This window comes from Hermetia illucens, chromosome 7, assembly GCF_905115235.1.
Source record: "Hermetia illucens chromosome 7, iHerIll2.2.curated.20191125, whole genome shotgun sequence".
Taxonomy (NCBI): Eukaryota; Metazoa; Arthropoda; class Insecta; order Diptera; family Stratiomyidae; genus Hermetia; species Hermetia illucens.
In genome coordinates, this window is record NC_051855.1 from 14,121,630 (window position 1) to 14,133,568 (window position 11,939).

The window sequence follows — 11,939 nt, forward strand, 5'->3', positions numbered from 1 at the left end:
CGAACCCATTTGCGTTTGTCTTTTTTGGAATTTTATTTTTGAAATATATTATTTTCAACAATTTTTGCCTCCCTTTCATTACAATAGAAAATAGTCTACAACAATTAATTATCACCGCTCGAGCAAGATATTATAGCTAACTCGACAATACAGAATTGCATAGCACTCACAGCCTACCTCCCCTTAAAAACTTTTAAAAACGGAAACTAACAATAATATTTATTGCGATAGAAAAAAGTTGAACCGATATTTACTAAAAACGAAAAACCATATCGCCTTGTAGATGCAAAAAAAAAGTCTTCCTCTCGCAAACTCTACTCCTACTCCTTTATCAATTTACAGGTATTTGGAATTGATTCGATTGAATCTCTTTCTCACAGTTGATTGGTTCCGCTCGTGTATGCCTATTTCCTAATTATATTAAAACTTAAAGTAAACATATTTTAAACAGAAAGAAACTTGGTAAGTATTACAAAGTACATAGCTAAAACTCCTTTTATTCTAAGCAATCAACCCCTGAATTAATTTATTTTTCTTACGATAAGATACTAATAGTGCACATCATCATATCAAAGTTGTTTTCTTTAGGCAAGATTTATTCGTATTGTTATTTAATAAAAGAATGAATGAAGTGAAATCCCAAACATGTAGAAAACGTAATCCTTAAATTGAGCACAATTAGTATTGGTACTACTCGAAAAACGACAACAAAAGAAAGGAAATCAACGAACTCCGATCTTTTGGGGTTGTTTAATCATAGATTGTTGTTCATAGCTCTTAAACACCACAAAGCCCGCAGCAAGAAGATTTTTTCTCTTCCGATGGAGGGTATGACCCTCGCATAAAGACATCCACCAATTGACGATGTGAGCTGCATGAAAAAACGGAGAAATCAAAAGCGAATAAATTGTCTAATCAATAATCCTTAAATCGAGTTTCATCCTATCATCCAAGATCTTACCTTATTAAGACATCAGTATCGAAAACCAGTTCTCCGTCGCAGTTCCACTGACTTGTCCTTTCAGCACCCTTGCTCAGACTACTACTTATTGGTTGACGAGATCCACCCATAGTTAGGTCAGATGAAGAGGCAGAATTGTTTGCTGTTTTATTTGATCGAACCAGAAATTTTTTCGCCCGATAGATTTCCACAAAGGGAAGCATATCCTGAAATCATGAGTACTCGCATTACACTTAGCGATTATGTGGTTAGCTGAAATTGCGTGTAATAACTGCAGTTTCCAAGGATATAGAGAGTCAGAAGGAGAGGAAGGATACATAGGGGAAAGGTTTATTAATTCTAAATTAATATACAGTGGCAGCCTCTTGCCTTTTGATCATTTCCAGATTTTTCGCTTGGGTAGTTTCTGAGAATGGTTGAAAAAATGATCACCACCATCGACCACACCCCCCCTTTCCAACAAATGTCAAAGCTAAGACCGGCTTCGGAAAGTGCTAACCGAGACCTTTCATTTGATACCCTGCATGACTATATTTGGAGTGTAAAATAATTATAATATATAATTATTAGCAATAGTACTCAGGGTAGAAAATTGTCTGAAGGAGATGGATAACGTCTTGAACATGCTCTACGAATTCGTCGGGCCGAAACATAATGTTCATCGCAATATTAAGGTGGTTGTTTGAAACCTTAAAGTCACCTGGGAAAAGGCCATGGATGAGTTAGGTTCGACGAACCAATGCACGGCGACAGTTACAAACTCCTACGGTGATCCCATTGCGGCAGGTACATATTGCCACCAAAAGGATGACATGATCCAAGTCCAAATTGAAAAATTGTAGAGGGCGTAAAGAGAAGCAGAGAAAGAATGAAGTATACTTATGTAAAGCTTCCAACACCAAGAAAAGCCAAGAGCCTAAAGAAGCAGTAATGGAGGGAGTGCAGCGTTTGGACCTCAAATCGGCTTCACAAATGAAATCCCGGAAAAAATTCAATCTCAAAGGAGCTAAACTGCCAAACGGCCTAATAAGGGAGGGGACACAATCGCAAGAAAAAACTAACGCGCGCGAGAAGGACGTGAAAGGACTAGCTCTACACAATGAATGGCCCCCGCCTTCCTTTCCTCTTCTTGGGAGCAAATGATATAATGGTCCTGCGGCGACCCACCCCAACCTAAACGTTCTCCCCATTATATTTGAAGCGATAGAGGGCGAACCAACGACAGAATGTTCTCCAAGTGAGTAGATATGTGTTTAACGTTTCGGAAAATGAAGATCGTGGAGTCGTACAATTGTTGATGGTTGTGTCATGAGCAACGCCAAGGGGCATAATTTTGGAGCATCCTAAAGAAGTAAACAGTGAGAATTTGGATGTCATCAAAACTATAACGAAGGCAAACATCGGTTTGGACAAAATTATGAAGATATCTGAACAACATGACTTTGTAAAAGGGCCGAAGAGACGAAGACGGAAGTACATGCTCCAATGCGAAGTTGAAACTACATTCGGAAGGATTTCTATGGTTGAGGTAAAGCCGTTATTAGAGAGCAATAGGGAAAAATTGGACTCTATGACTCCTTCAAGGTCCGACAACAAGTGGATGCGGACTTCGGAATCCTCAATCCTTAAGCAAAAATTGCTTAACTAGATATTAATTCCTCTATAAGATTCCCGACCCTAGTAGAGAGATTCCCGATTTATGAATAGTATCCTCGAATAGAATTTGACTTAAATGAATTACAGAAAGGAGTAAGGAAGTGACAGTTTTAAAGGATAAGGAGTATTAATTTCAAAGTAAAGATGAAACTGCGGTTAAGGCACTGTAAAATAAATGCAATACAAACTATGATATAAATATTTACAAGTTGTGGATTTTCTCGATTCAGACGAATCAGCAATCGTAGTAAGTTGAACATGGAAGTGTGCCGTATCACGATAATTTCTATATGTCCATCGCCTAAATGGCAAAATGGTGCCAGGCCATTCGGTGAGCGTGACGATGCGCACGAGATGTTTGCTCCAGCCACCATAAAATACTTTCCACGAACTGTCTTCCAATTTTGGTGGTCTTTTGTTCCAGATTCTAGTGTTCCTGGGGTAACTGCTGACGACAAATTTGACGATAAAATCGAATAGTCAATAATGTGACTTTGTTCACATTTATCCGGTTCACTTTGATTGAGACATCGGTCACAACCAATGTTACATGTGGAATTTGTTTTAAGGTTGTCAACTTGAGTTTTAGTACTTTCCGATTCCGGAAAAGCTAGTTCAATTTCATATCCACGATTGGCAATGAATTTTTTAAAACCTATTTAAAGGAAATACTTCAGTACATCTATCATTTATCTACCAATTACTATATCAGATGGGCTGACAAGTTCGTAGGCTAACACAGATGACGTTACTAGTATCAAATCTATATGATTTTCAGTTAACCCTAACCTTCAAAAGACACATTGAAAAGTGGTTTGCTAAGTTTAAACGAGGCGAAATGAGCACCGAAGAGGATGGACGCAGTCGACGCCCCAAACAGGCTGTTGCTAACGAAAATATCAAAAAAGTTCACAAACTGATTTTGGATGACCGCAAAGTGAAGTTGATCGAGATAGCTGAGACTCTAAAGGAACTTTATCAAAGGAACGTGTTGGACATATCATGCATGAATGTTTGGGTGAGCGAGAGCTCTGTTGAAAACGGATGCTACGCGAGCTCCCAATCGACCAACAGCAATACCAAGTAAACGATTCTGAACAGTGCTCTTCCTCCATAAGAAACCGGAATTTATGCGCCTATATGTCACAATGGAGGAAGCATGGCTCCATTGTTTCCCCCCAGAATCAAAGCGACCGTCATCTGAGTGGACTGCACGTGGTAAACCGACTCCAAATCGGGCAAAGATGCAACAGTCGGCTGATAAGGCTATGGCACCAGTATTTTGGGATGCACATAGTATAATATTCATCGACTACCTTGAGAAGAGAGAAGTTATCAGCAGCGACTATTACATAGCGTTTTCGAAGGATAAATGGCCTCATTTGAAGAAAAAGAAAGCGCTGTTTCATCAAGACACAAATTAACAAAAACGATTGCAAAATTGCATAAATGAGGCTTCCAACTGCTTCCGCGTCAACCGCATTCTCCAGATATGTCCCTCAGCGACCTTTTCCTGTTCTCCGGCCTTTCAAGAAAATGCTCGCTGAAAAGAAATTTAGTACCGATGAAGAGATAATCATCGAAGCTGAGGTCTATTTTGAGGCTAAAGACAAATCGTACTATAGAAATGGTATCGAAAAATTATATGACCGCTATAATCATTGTATCGCCATCAAAGGCAACTAATTGAATAATAAAATCAAATTTTATAAAAAAAAAAATGTTTTTTTTCTATGTTAGCCTACGAATTTTTCAGGCCACTTGGTACTGACAAAGGGAAAAAGAGCAGACGTCGCTGCTCAGTCCTCTGTTATCCATTAAGGGGGTCATCCTGTGAAGGCCGTTTTTTTTCTTTTCTTTGGAAATTTTTGGTGAAGAACTGCATAAAGATACAAATGCGAAATCTTGAGCATGCGTAGCCATTTTTCCGGCCCGATACGATGGTTCATTATTGAAGAACAGAGCAACCTATACACCTATCTCCAGAAAGAGATGTTTTTTGGGTGCTACGAGGATATCAAGAAAAGATGGATGGATGGAATAATTTAAAAGGCTGCTCAACCGAATGGAGACCAAGGGCCGATTTGGTCTATCGCGCCACTGAAGACGACCAATGAATCGGACGACAGGGAAAATCGAAAAACCACTTTGCCCAAATATTCTACACTATGTCTAGATACAATTGAAGCCAGAAAAAAAATCGACTCCCGGGATCCGGCACACGGGATGACCCCCTTAGGTTCCAATTCTATGCATTATTATTACCGGAATAATCATAACGATGTGGTCCCATCCAACGATACTGTTCACTATCCAATGCAATATCTCCTAAATAGCCATAGCAAATTAAGCTTGCATATAACCGAATCAACCCAATATGGTTGCAAACACTTGACAAATCCAACCCCCGTTTCTGTCCCAGTATGATATGAATAACTGCAGTCTTAACATCAGTGGTTCCATGCAAACAGTAAGCTACAGTATCTGTACTTCCAGCCGGAATCACACCGATAGGTATTCGTAATTTTGGCAAATATGTTGGCCGCTGTGGGTCCAAACTTAAATCTCTCAGCGTTCTTTGCATTAATCCATTAAAAACCTCAGCAAATGTACCATCACCTCCCACACAACAAATTGCATCGTACTGATATAATGCCGGGTTATTTTGTAAAATATCATGAATTTGATTTCCTCGTTGTGAAATTAAACAGCTTATTTCAACACCAGCTAATTGAAAAAGCGGTTTTGAGTACTTCTCAAAAATTTTCAATGCTTGACGCTTCCCGCCATATGGGTTTACAAACATCAAAATATTTTTAGGACGCTTCTGTTGATCAAGCCAATCAGCAAGTGTGTTGTGCCAAGTTTGTATGATTCGGTAATCTGTGTTGTATAATTTCAAAGTATGTTTACGCCAACGATTATGATCTCGTTGACAATTACTATCACGTTTAGCATAGTAAATATAAAGATAGTTTTTACTCGAATCAAATGTATCAGATGATGTCGATGGCACTGCAGATGTCGGCAATGACGATACTGATGGATTAATACTTATTCTACTACTACTAATATTATTAGATTTATTTCTATTACTGCTACTAGCCAATCGCACGGCCAAAATGTCAATCAAAGGCACTGTCGTTTTTCCTGAAATTTTTCGAAATGGATTTATCGTGAATTATCTAGAAATCTGCAAAATTGAAACTTTTTATTTATTTAATTTTCAGAATTCCCTGCCTGATAGTCTCCAATTTGTTCGATGAAACAAATAAAAAAAAAAAAATAAATTTGAAAAAAAAAAACAGAAAAATAGAAAAAAATAAATAAAAATTACCAAAGGAAACTAAACGAGCAGGCAACAATGAAAATTGTCCGAATAATTCACAAATTTCTAGAAATAAATCCTAACCATTTTTTGAATTCTCTTTCTCCCATACCAGACTTCCATGATGGAGGAGAACTCGAAATTTTTTATTACTAATTAAAAATGTATTTAGTAGAATGTCATGTTTTTCCTTAATTTCTTCCTGCTGGTGATTGGTGTTCAATGTATCCTGTTGTTGATCTTCCATAGTGAGAATTCTTTTCTCAAGAAATAAACTGTTATTTTGTGATTATTTATTCGAAAATATATGTATTCTTTTCGATTTTTTATAGTTGGGATCATACTTCATCAATCGTAAATATCTTGCATGTATTTATCTCAAATAATACGGTATTAATTTGTATCAATTTCATTTGCTTCATCACAGCGCACTGTAAATATAATGTCAAGGAAAATGGTCCTTTTAATCAGTTACCATCTGAATTTAATAATTTCCTAATTAATTAACCTATTCCGTTCGACTGAGACTAGATTTGCTTATAAAGGGATTACTTCCGATGCCATATATCGCAACAGTTTAGGGAGTTAGGCCACTGTAGAAATTTCCAAACGTAGACCTTTTTGCTGAAAAACTGCTCTAATTGGTTCGGAAAACATCTAAATAATTCTATTTTGGATTTTAGCTTGGTACTTTTCTAACTATGTATAGGTTTTGACAGTCTAATTCAGAATTTTCCAAACAATTTCAATTAAATAATTAAGTAGTTTTCCGGGGGAAAGACAACTTCAGTAGAAAATGACGTAATTAAAGCAGTTCAGTGCCCACTTCTCCCTTATTTCGGGTAATTGTTTGAAAGTAATTAGCAATCCCCTAATTTAAAATTCTTAATAATTGATAAGACCTCTCCACTTTCAGTGGACAGTAATGAGGCTCTACACGAAACGACGAAATTAATTGCAGTCATAAAACAGCAAAGATTGAAGAGATTACATTTTTTCTCAGACCATAAAATCAAACAATAATAGAAAATTGATGGGCACCTACGATTTCTCTGACTGTGTAAGCTGCATCCTTATCTAATGGTAAAATGTTGGTATAAAACCTTATAGCAGAATTTTGAAAATTTTTCTAAATTTGGAATGGAAAATGCCCTATTTGAAATGGAAAATTCTGAAATTGACTTGGAAAAATCCGAAATCAGTTTGGAAAATTCGGAATTTGTTTGGGAAAATGATCGGAAGAAAATGTTCATCGTAAATTAAAAAATACAAGATACTGCCGCGCACGAAAAAAATACTTCCTCGAAAAAACGCTGTGTAACCGCCATTTTCGCTTGCATCATTTTGAAAAAAAATAATTTACAACCGTTTATCACATTTACAATTAAGATCTTTTACGAAGTTTGGACTTTTTTCACTGCCTTGCCGAAAAAAAGACCGGAAATGTGGTTACTTCTTAGCTCATTACAGTCGCCTAATCCCCTAAGCAGTATAAATGCAACTATCAAAGTTTACTTTACTTTTTATTATTATTTATTCGATTTTATGAGTAATTTCTCGTAGAGCAACCCGAACGGAATAGGTCAATAAAAATTGAATTGAACTTATATTCAAAACATTTCGCATCATACATTGTATCGAAGAATCAGTGCCTCCATGCACAAAAAATAATTTTTGCAGCCTTAAACTAGCAAAATTGATTGATTGATGAATTGAAACTAACATGTGGCAACTCAGCTGAAAAAACCCAGTTGGCTTCGAACATTCAACACAATTTCGATCGCCTAGAATCAATAGCGATATATCGAAGTTCGATAAGGTCATTGGAAAATTGGACACGGTCGCCTTAGCACAGGTGACGGAAACCGTGGAAAATCCTAAATCTGCAGGGAAATATGGGAAGACCAAGCAACGTCTTCTAGCCACATTCGGCGCAAGCGATGAGGAGCAGACTCGGAAACGCATTGTAGATAATAGAGTCTCGGAGGCGTTTTTGGCCCCTTTGTGGTTAGACCGTCTACCAGTAAGAATACAGTCAACACTGGCAGCTTCAAATACCTCGTCCCTTGGCAATGTAGCAACTGCGGCCGATTGCATTGTAGAGGTCAACAAGCCAAGACCATAAACTTTATCGTATAGCCGACTAAAAGCCAGCCGGTAGAAACCACGGAAATTTCAGCAACATCACATAACCATAAGAGGCCCCCTGGTATATGAACGAGCACGCCGATTGACGCCAGACAAATTAAAAATGCAACAACAATAGTTCGAGTTCATGTTAAACAGAGGATTCTGCCGGCCGTCGTCGAGTCCTTGGACAAGCCCCTTACCTTTGGTGTCGAAGAAAGGAGGCTAACGACATCATGGTCAAACTCGCTGATAAGAAAATCTTTACAAAATTGGATTTAGTACGCTCATTCCACCACAACCCAACAGCAAAACAGGACTTTCCTGAGGCAGCGTTAATAACGCCCATCGGGCTCTAGGAGTTCGTGGTAATGACCTTTCAACACTTCATGGATGAGGTACACTCACAGTGACCAAGGATTAAGGAACACAGTTTAAGTGAACCTTTTTCTAAGCCCCAACAAAGCGAATGGACTGTCAAAGAAGCCGCACAACCAACTATCACACCGCAGCGAACGGAATGTTGGAAGGCTAATGTGCCACGAGCAGAACCCAACGTGGACGGATGTACTCCCAACGGCTTTACTTGGATTAGGGAATAGTTACAAGGACGACATTGAAGGATCCAGTGTGGAGATGCTCTATGGGTCAACCCTTACGCTTCCAAGGGAATTCATAGCGTCCGAAGATAAACACATTGAGCTGGACGCCTTCATCCAGTGCGGAGATGCTCTATGGGTCAACCCTTACGCTTCCAAGGGAATTCATAGCGTCCGAAGATAAACACATTGAGCTGGACGCCTTCATCGAGCAACTTCGAGAAACAATGCGAAAAATTCGTCCCGTGCAAGCAGCACATTATTTTCAACGTAAAGTTTTTCGAAGTAAGAGTTTGGAAACTTGCATTCATGTTCTTCCTCGAGTGGACTCAGTCCGCAAATCGCTAGTTCAACCATATTCTGGACCTCATAAGATCCTCAGAAGACTATCCCAAGTAGTATAGAAAAACTGACATCCGATGAAAAGGAAATCAACCGAATCGATTTTTTTTTATCGCGGGGATGCATAGATCGTTAGTCTATGAATATGAATCAACATTTGAAATGTAGAGCCTTTTTTTGCATAATTCGTGAAAAAAGTGATAAAAATTGGAATTTTTCTTTTGACCAACGGCAAAATTTTTGATTTTAATTATTTTCGGTTGCAGTGAGGTTCACATTTTTAGAAAATAAGTTAATTATGCAAAATTAAAAGCGTTTTGGTTTCAGATATACATTGGAGTCGCTACACTCTAGTTATGACCTTCAGCGGAATATGGTCATGAAACTTTTATTTTTGGCTTGAACTTTTCAAAAGAAGGTTTTTTAGGAATATGGGTAATATAATGTCCAAATTTGATCAAGTTCCGAATAATTCTCCCCATGAAAGAAAACGTCAGAAAAGTAAGTGAAAAAAAGGTCTTCTAATGTAGTCTTCACCTTAAATGCCAGTGCATTAGCATCATAGAAAAATTCTCTTAAATGCATTTTGTTACCCACTATACAAACCCGGTCAAGTGTACCCATCAATCGTAATTATTTATCAGAATGACGATTGTGGAATTTCAATTTTTTGATTATCAAAATCAAATCTAATCTAATCATGTGGGGGTTACAGTACATCATCTCTGAAGCCTGAATGTATTATAAATCACTGCCACTTGTTTTATTACCCTGATTAATGTTTGTACTACTATAATTTTATCACCGGGTGGATGGCTAGATGGGGGGCTAAGTTCATCAAATGACTTGTTAATAAGGCCAACATAAATGTTCAGGTATTAACAATACAATGCAACTTAAGCTAGAGCAAGCTAGATAAGGATGGAAGTGTGAAAATTGTGTAATGATTTATGCATTGCTTGCTCAATTTTTGCATTCTAAGCACTCAGATTTCTTGGTAATACGTGCGGTATTACTCTTGTTTGTACTTTTTCACAAAGTTCTATTGCAAGTACTGTGGTTCCATCAGTGGGGAAAAACGGAGAGTAGTACATTCATAGTTCTATTTCTTTATGAGTTGCATTTGCTGCCTTGGGAAGAGAAAGCAAAATAAAGAAACCTGGACCCCGTGAAGCATCAAACTTCGGACAGGCGCACTGGAGGCATACTATAGCTTCTCTTTGTATTGACAACACGAACAGCTGACTAATTTCTAGCTGAACTTCTAGACCTATTCAGTTATTTTTGAAATTTCAAAGAGGGATAACTTATGCATGTGCGAAATGTTTGGAACTGCTTTTTTTCTTAAGTAGGAACAACAGTCTCAACTTACATTCATTAGGTTTATTGCATGCAATCCTTGAATCCTGATATAGTAACGACAGAGAATGGTGTACTCTTCGGCAACTCTCTACATAATAACACTCGGCAATATCAAACACAACGCATTTTTTTTTTTTCTAAAACAAAAACTTAATAAAATTTTCCCGCGAAACTATATATCGACCTAAAGCAATTCCATGCTCTTGATTACTAGATGCACGTTTTTTTTATCCGAACGATAGTCGTTTATGTCCATTTTGACCTAGAGACATTTATTGTCTCGTATGACGAAACGACAGCAATTTTCCCACGATTGCGCTTAGCTTTTCCAGTATCGTAATTCTCCTCCATACACTTGCCCAGCTGATGCGGCAAAAAGCACTTCTGAACTATGGACAGCAAATATTCACACAAAACCCAATACTCCTCCACTTAACCTCGAGAAGAGCGCACAAGTAACACTTTTGAATTTTTACTAGATGAAAGAAGACTGGAAAACATCAACAAAACCAGCAGAAAAAAAAGTATCTTGGAACGGTAGAAAATATCTTATAACTTCATTTCATACACATTTCATGGACTAGACTGGAACTCGACTAACTTTTAGGTAAAATCATCGACTTTTATGGTTCTTTGGTCTCCTAAGAAGTTGTGTAAACCACCTGCGAGTTGTAATCATTCAGGTTTAAATAAAAATTATCACAACAACAACAACAAGCTAGTTTTCCAAGGCTGTAGTGAATGTAACAGAGAGGGTAGTCGAAGCCGCTATAGCACCAAGTACCAAAGATCAACTTCAGGCGAATCAAATAAATACAATAAGCAAAATGAACAAAAAAAAATACAATCCCAGATTAGTCATTTTACTTCAAAACTTCGTTTGGAATGTATATATGTTGGTGAGGTCGCCACCAATCAAACGAAAGATATATTATACATATATGGGGTCTCGTTTAGCACAGAAATTGGAGATCAATGAAAATCACTTGGAATGTATAGTTGATCTACTGGAAATATTAAAATATACTGGTTGAAAACCATCTCTATAGTTCCAAAATTTTATAAGATTTTCATACGAAACAAACCATAATTTACTAATTTTCAAAATAGGGAAAATATCACCAAAAAAAGATAAAATATAACCAAAATACAGATTCAATTTCTGATAATTGTTATCCTAATCAAAATTTCGAAAACTCCTTTAACAAACCACCTTGGCGTCCTTCCACCCTAATAACCCAAAAATTGTATCTTTCTGGAAATATATAAATATAATTATTCCTTCCTGCACATTGCTTCAACTGAAGTATTAAGAAAATATAAATCACATATCTTTTATCGATACACAAACATTGCAATCAATAAGATAATGAAGTTTATGGTAAAGCGACACTCACTTTATCATATGAGAAATAAAGATAATAACTTTATCTGTAGATTCTTATTTCATATAATGTAAACGTGCATGGAATAAACATATGTTTGGATAAATAAACAATTGTTAGCGAAAAATGCAGTGAAAATGACTTTTATTCATACCAACTACGTATGGCAAATATATCCA

General features: G+C 37.1%; 1 protein-coding gene across 2 annotated transcripts; it reads right to left on the reverse strand.

The window, feature by feature from the left end:
* Positions 1 to 8: 8 nt before the first annotated feature.
* Positions 9 to 11,195, reverse strand: LOC119661043 (ceramide kinase). Of its 2 annotated transcripts, none has more exons than XM_038070234.1 (6): positions 10,386 to 11,195; positions 6,030 to 6,376; positions 4,883 to 5,767; positions 2,824 to 3,272; positions 962 to 1,167; positions 9 to 871 (listed from the first exon to the last, which is right to left on the reverse strand). In XM_038070234.1, exons 2-6 carry the CDS (start codon positions 6,190 to 6,192, stop codon positions 778 to 780), a joined length of 1,797 nt encoding a protein of 598 aa, XP_037926162.1. In that variant the 5' UTR covers positions 6,193 to 6,376; positions 10,386 to 11,195; the 3' UTR covers positions 9 to 777. The 2 variants fall into 2 exon arrangements, with proteins under 2 accessions (XP_037926162.1, XP_037926163.1); XM_038070235.1 differs by having other exon boundaries at positions 6,030 to 6,405.
* Positions 11,196 to 11,939: the final 744 nt, after the last annotated feature.

What these genes read in the sequence shown, in the direction of transcription:
- LOC119661043 (XM_038070234.1), bottom strand. Translation starts at nt 6,192, where the DNA reads ATGGAAGATCAACAACAGGATACATTGAACACCAATCACCAGCAGGAA. An exon ending in ATCGAGAAAATCCACAACTT is followed by an intron (nt 1,168 to 2,823) that starts GTAAATATTTAT and finishes TCATGATTTCAG; the next exon opens with GATATGCTTCCCTTTGTGGA. An exon ending in GATACTGATGTCTTAATAAG is followed by an intron (nt 872 to 961) that starts GTAAGATCTTGG and finishes TTTTTCATGCAG; the next exon opens with CTCACATCGTCAATTGGTGG.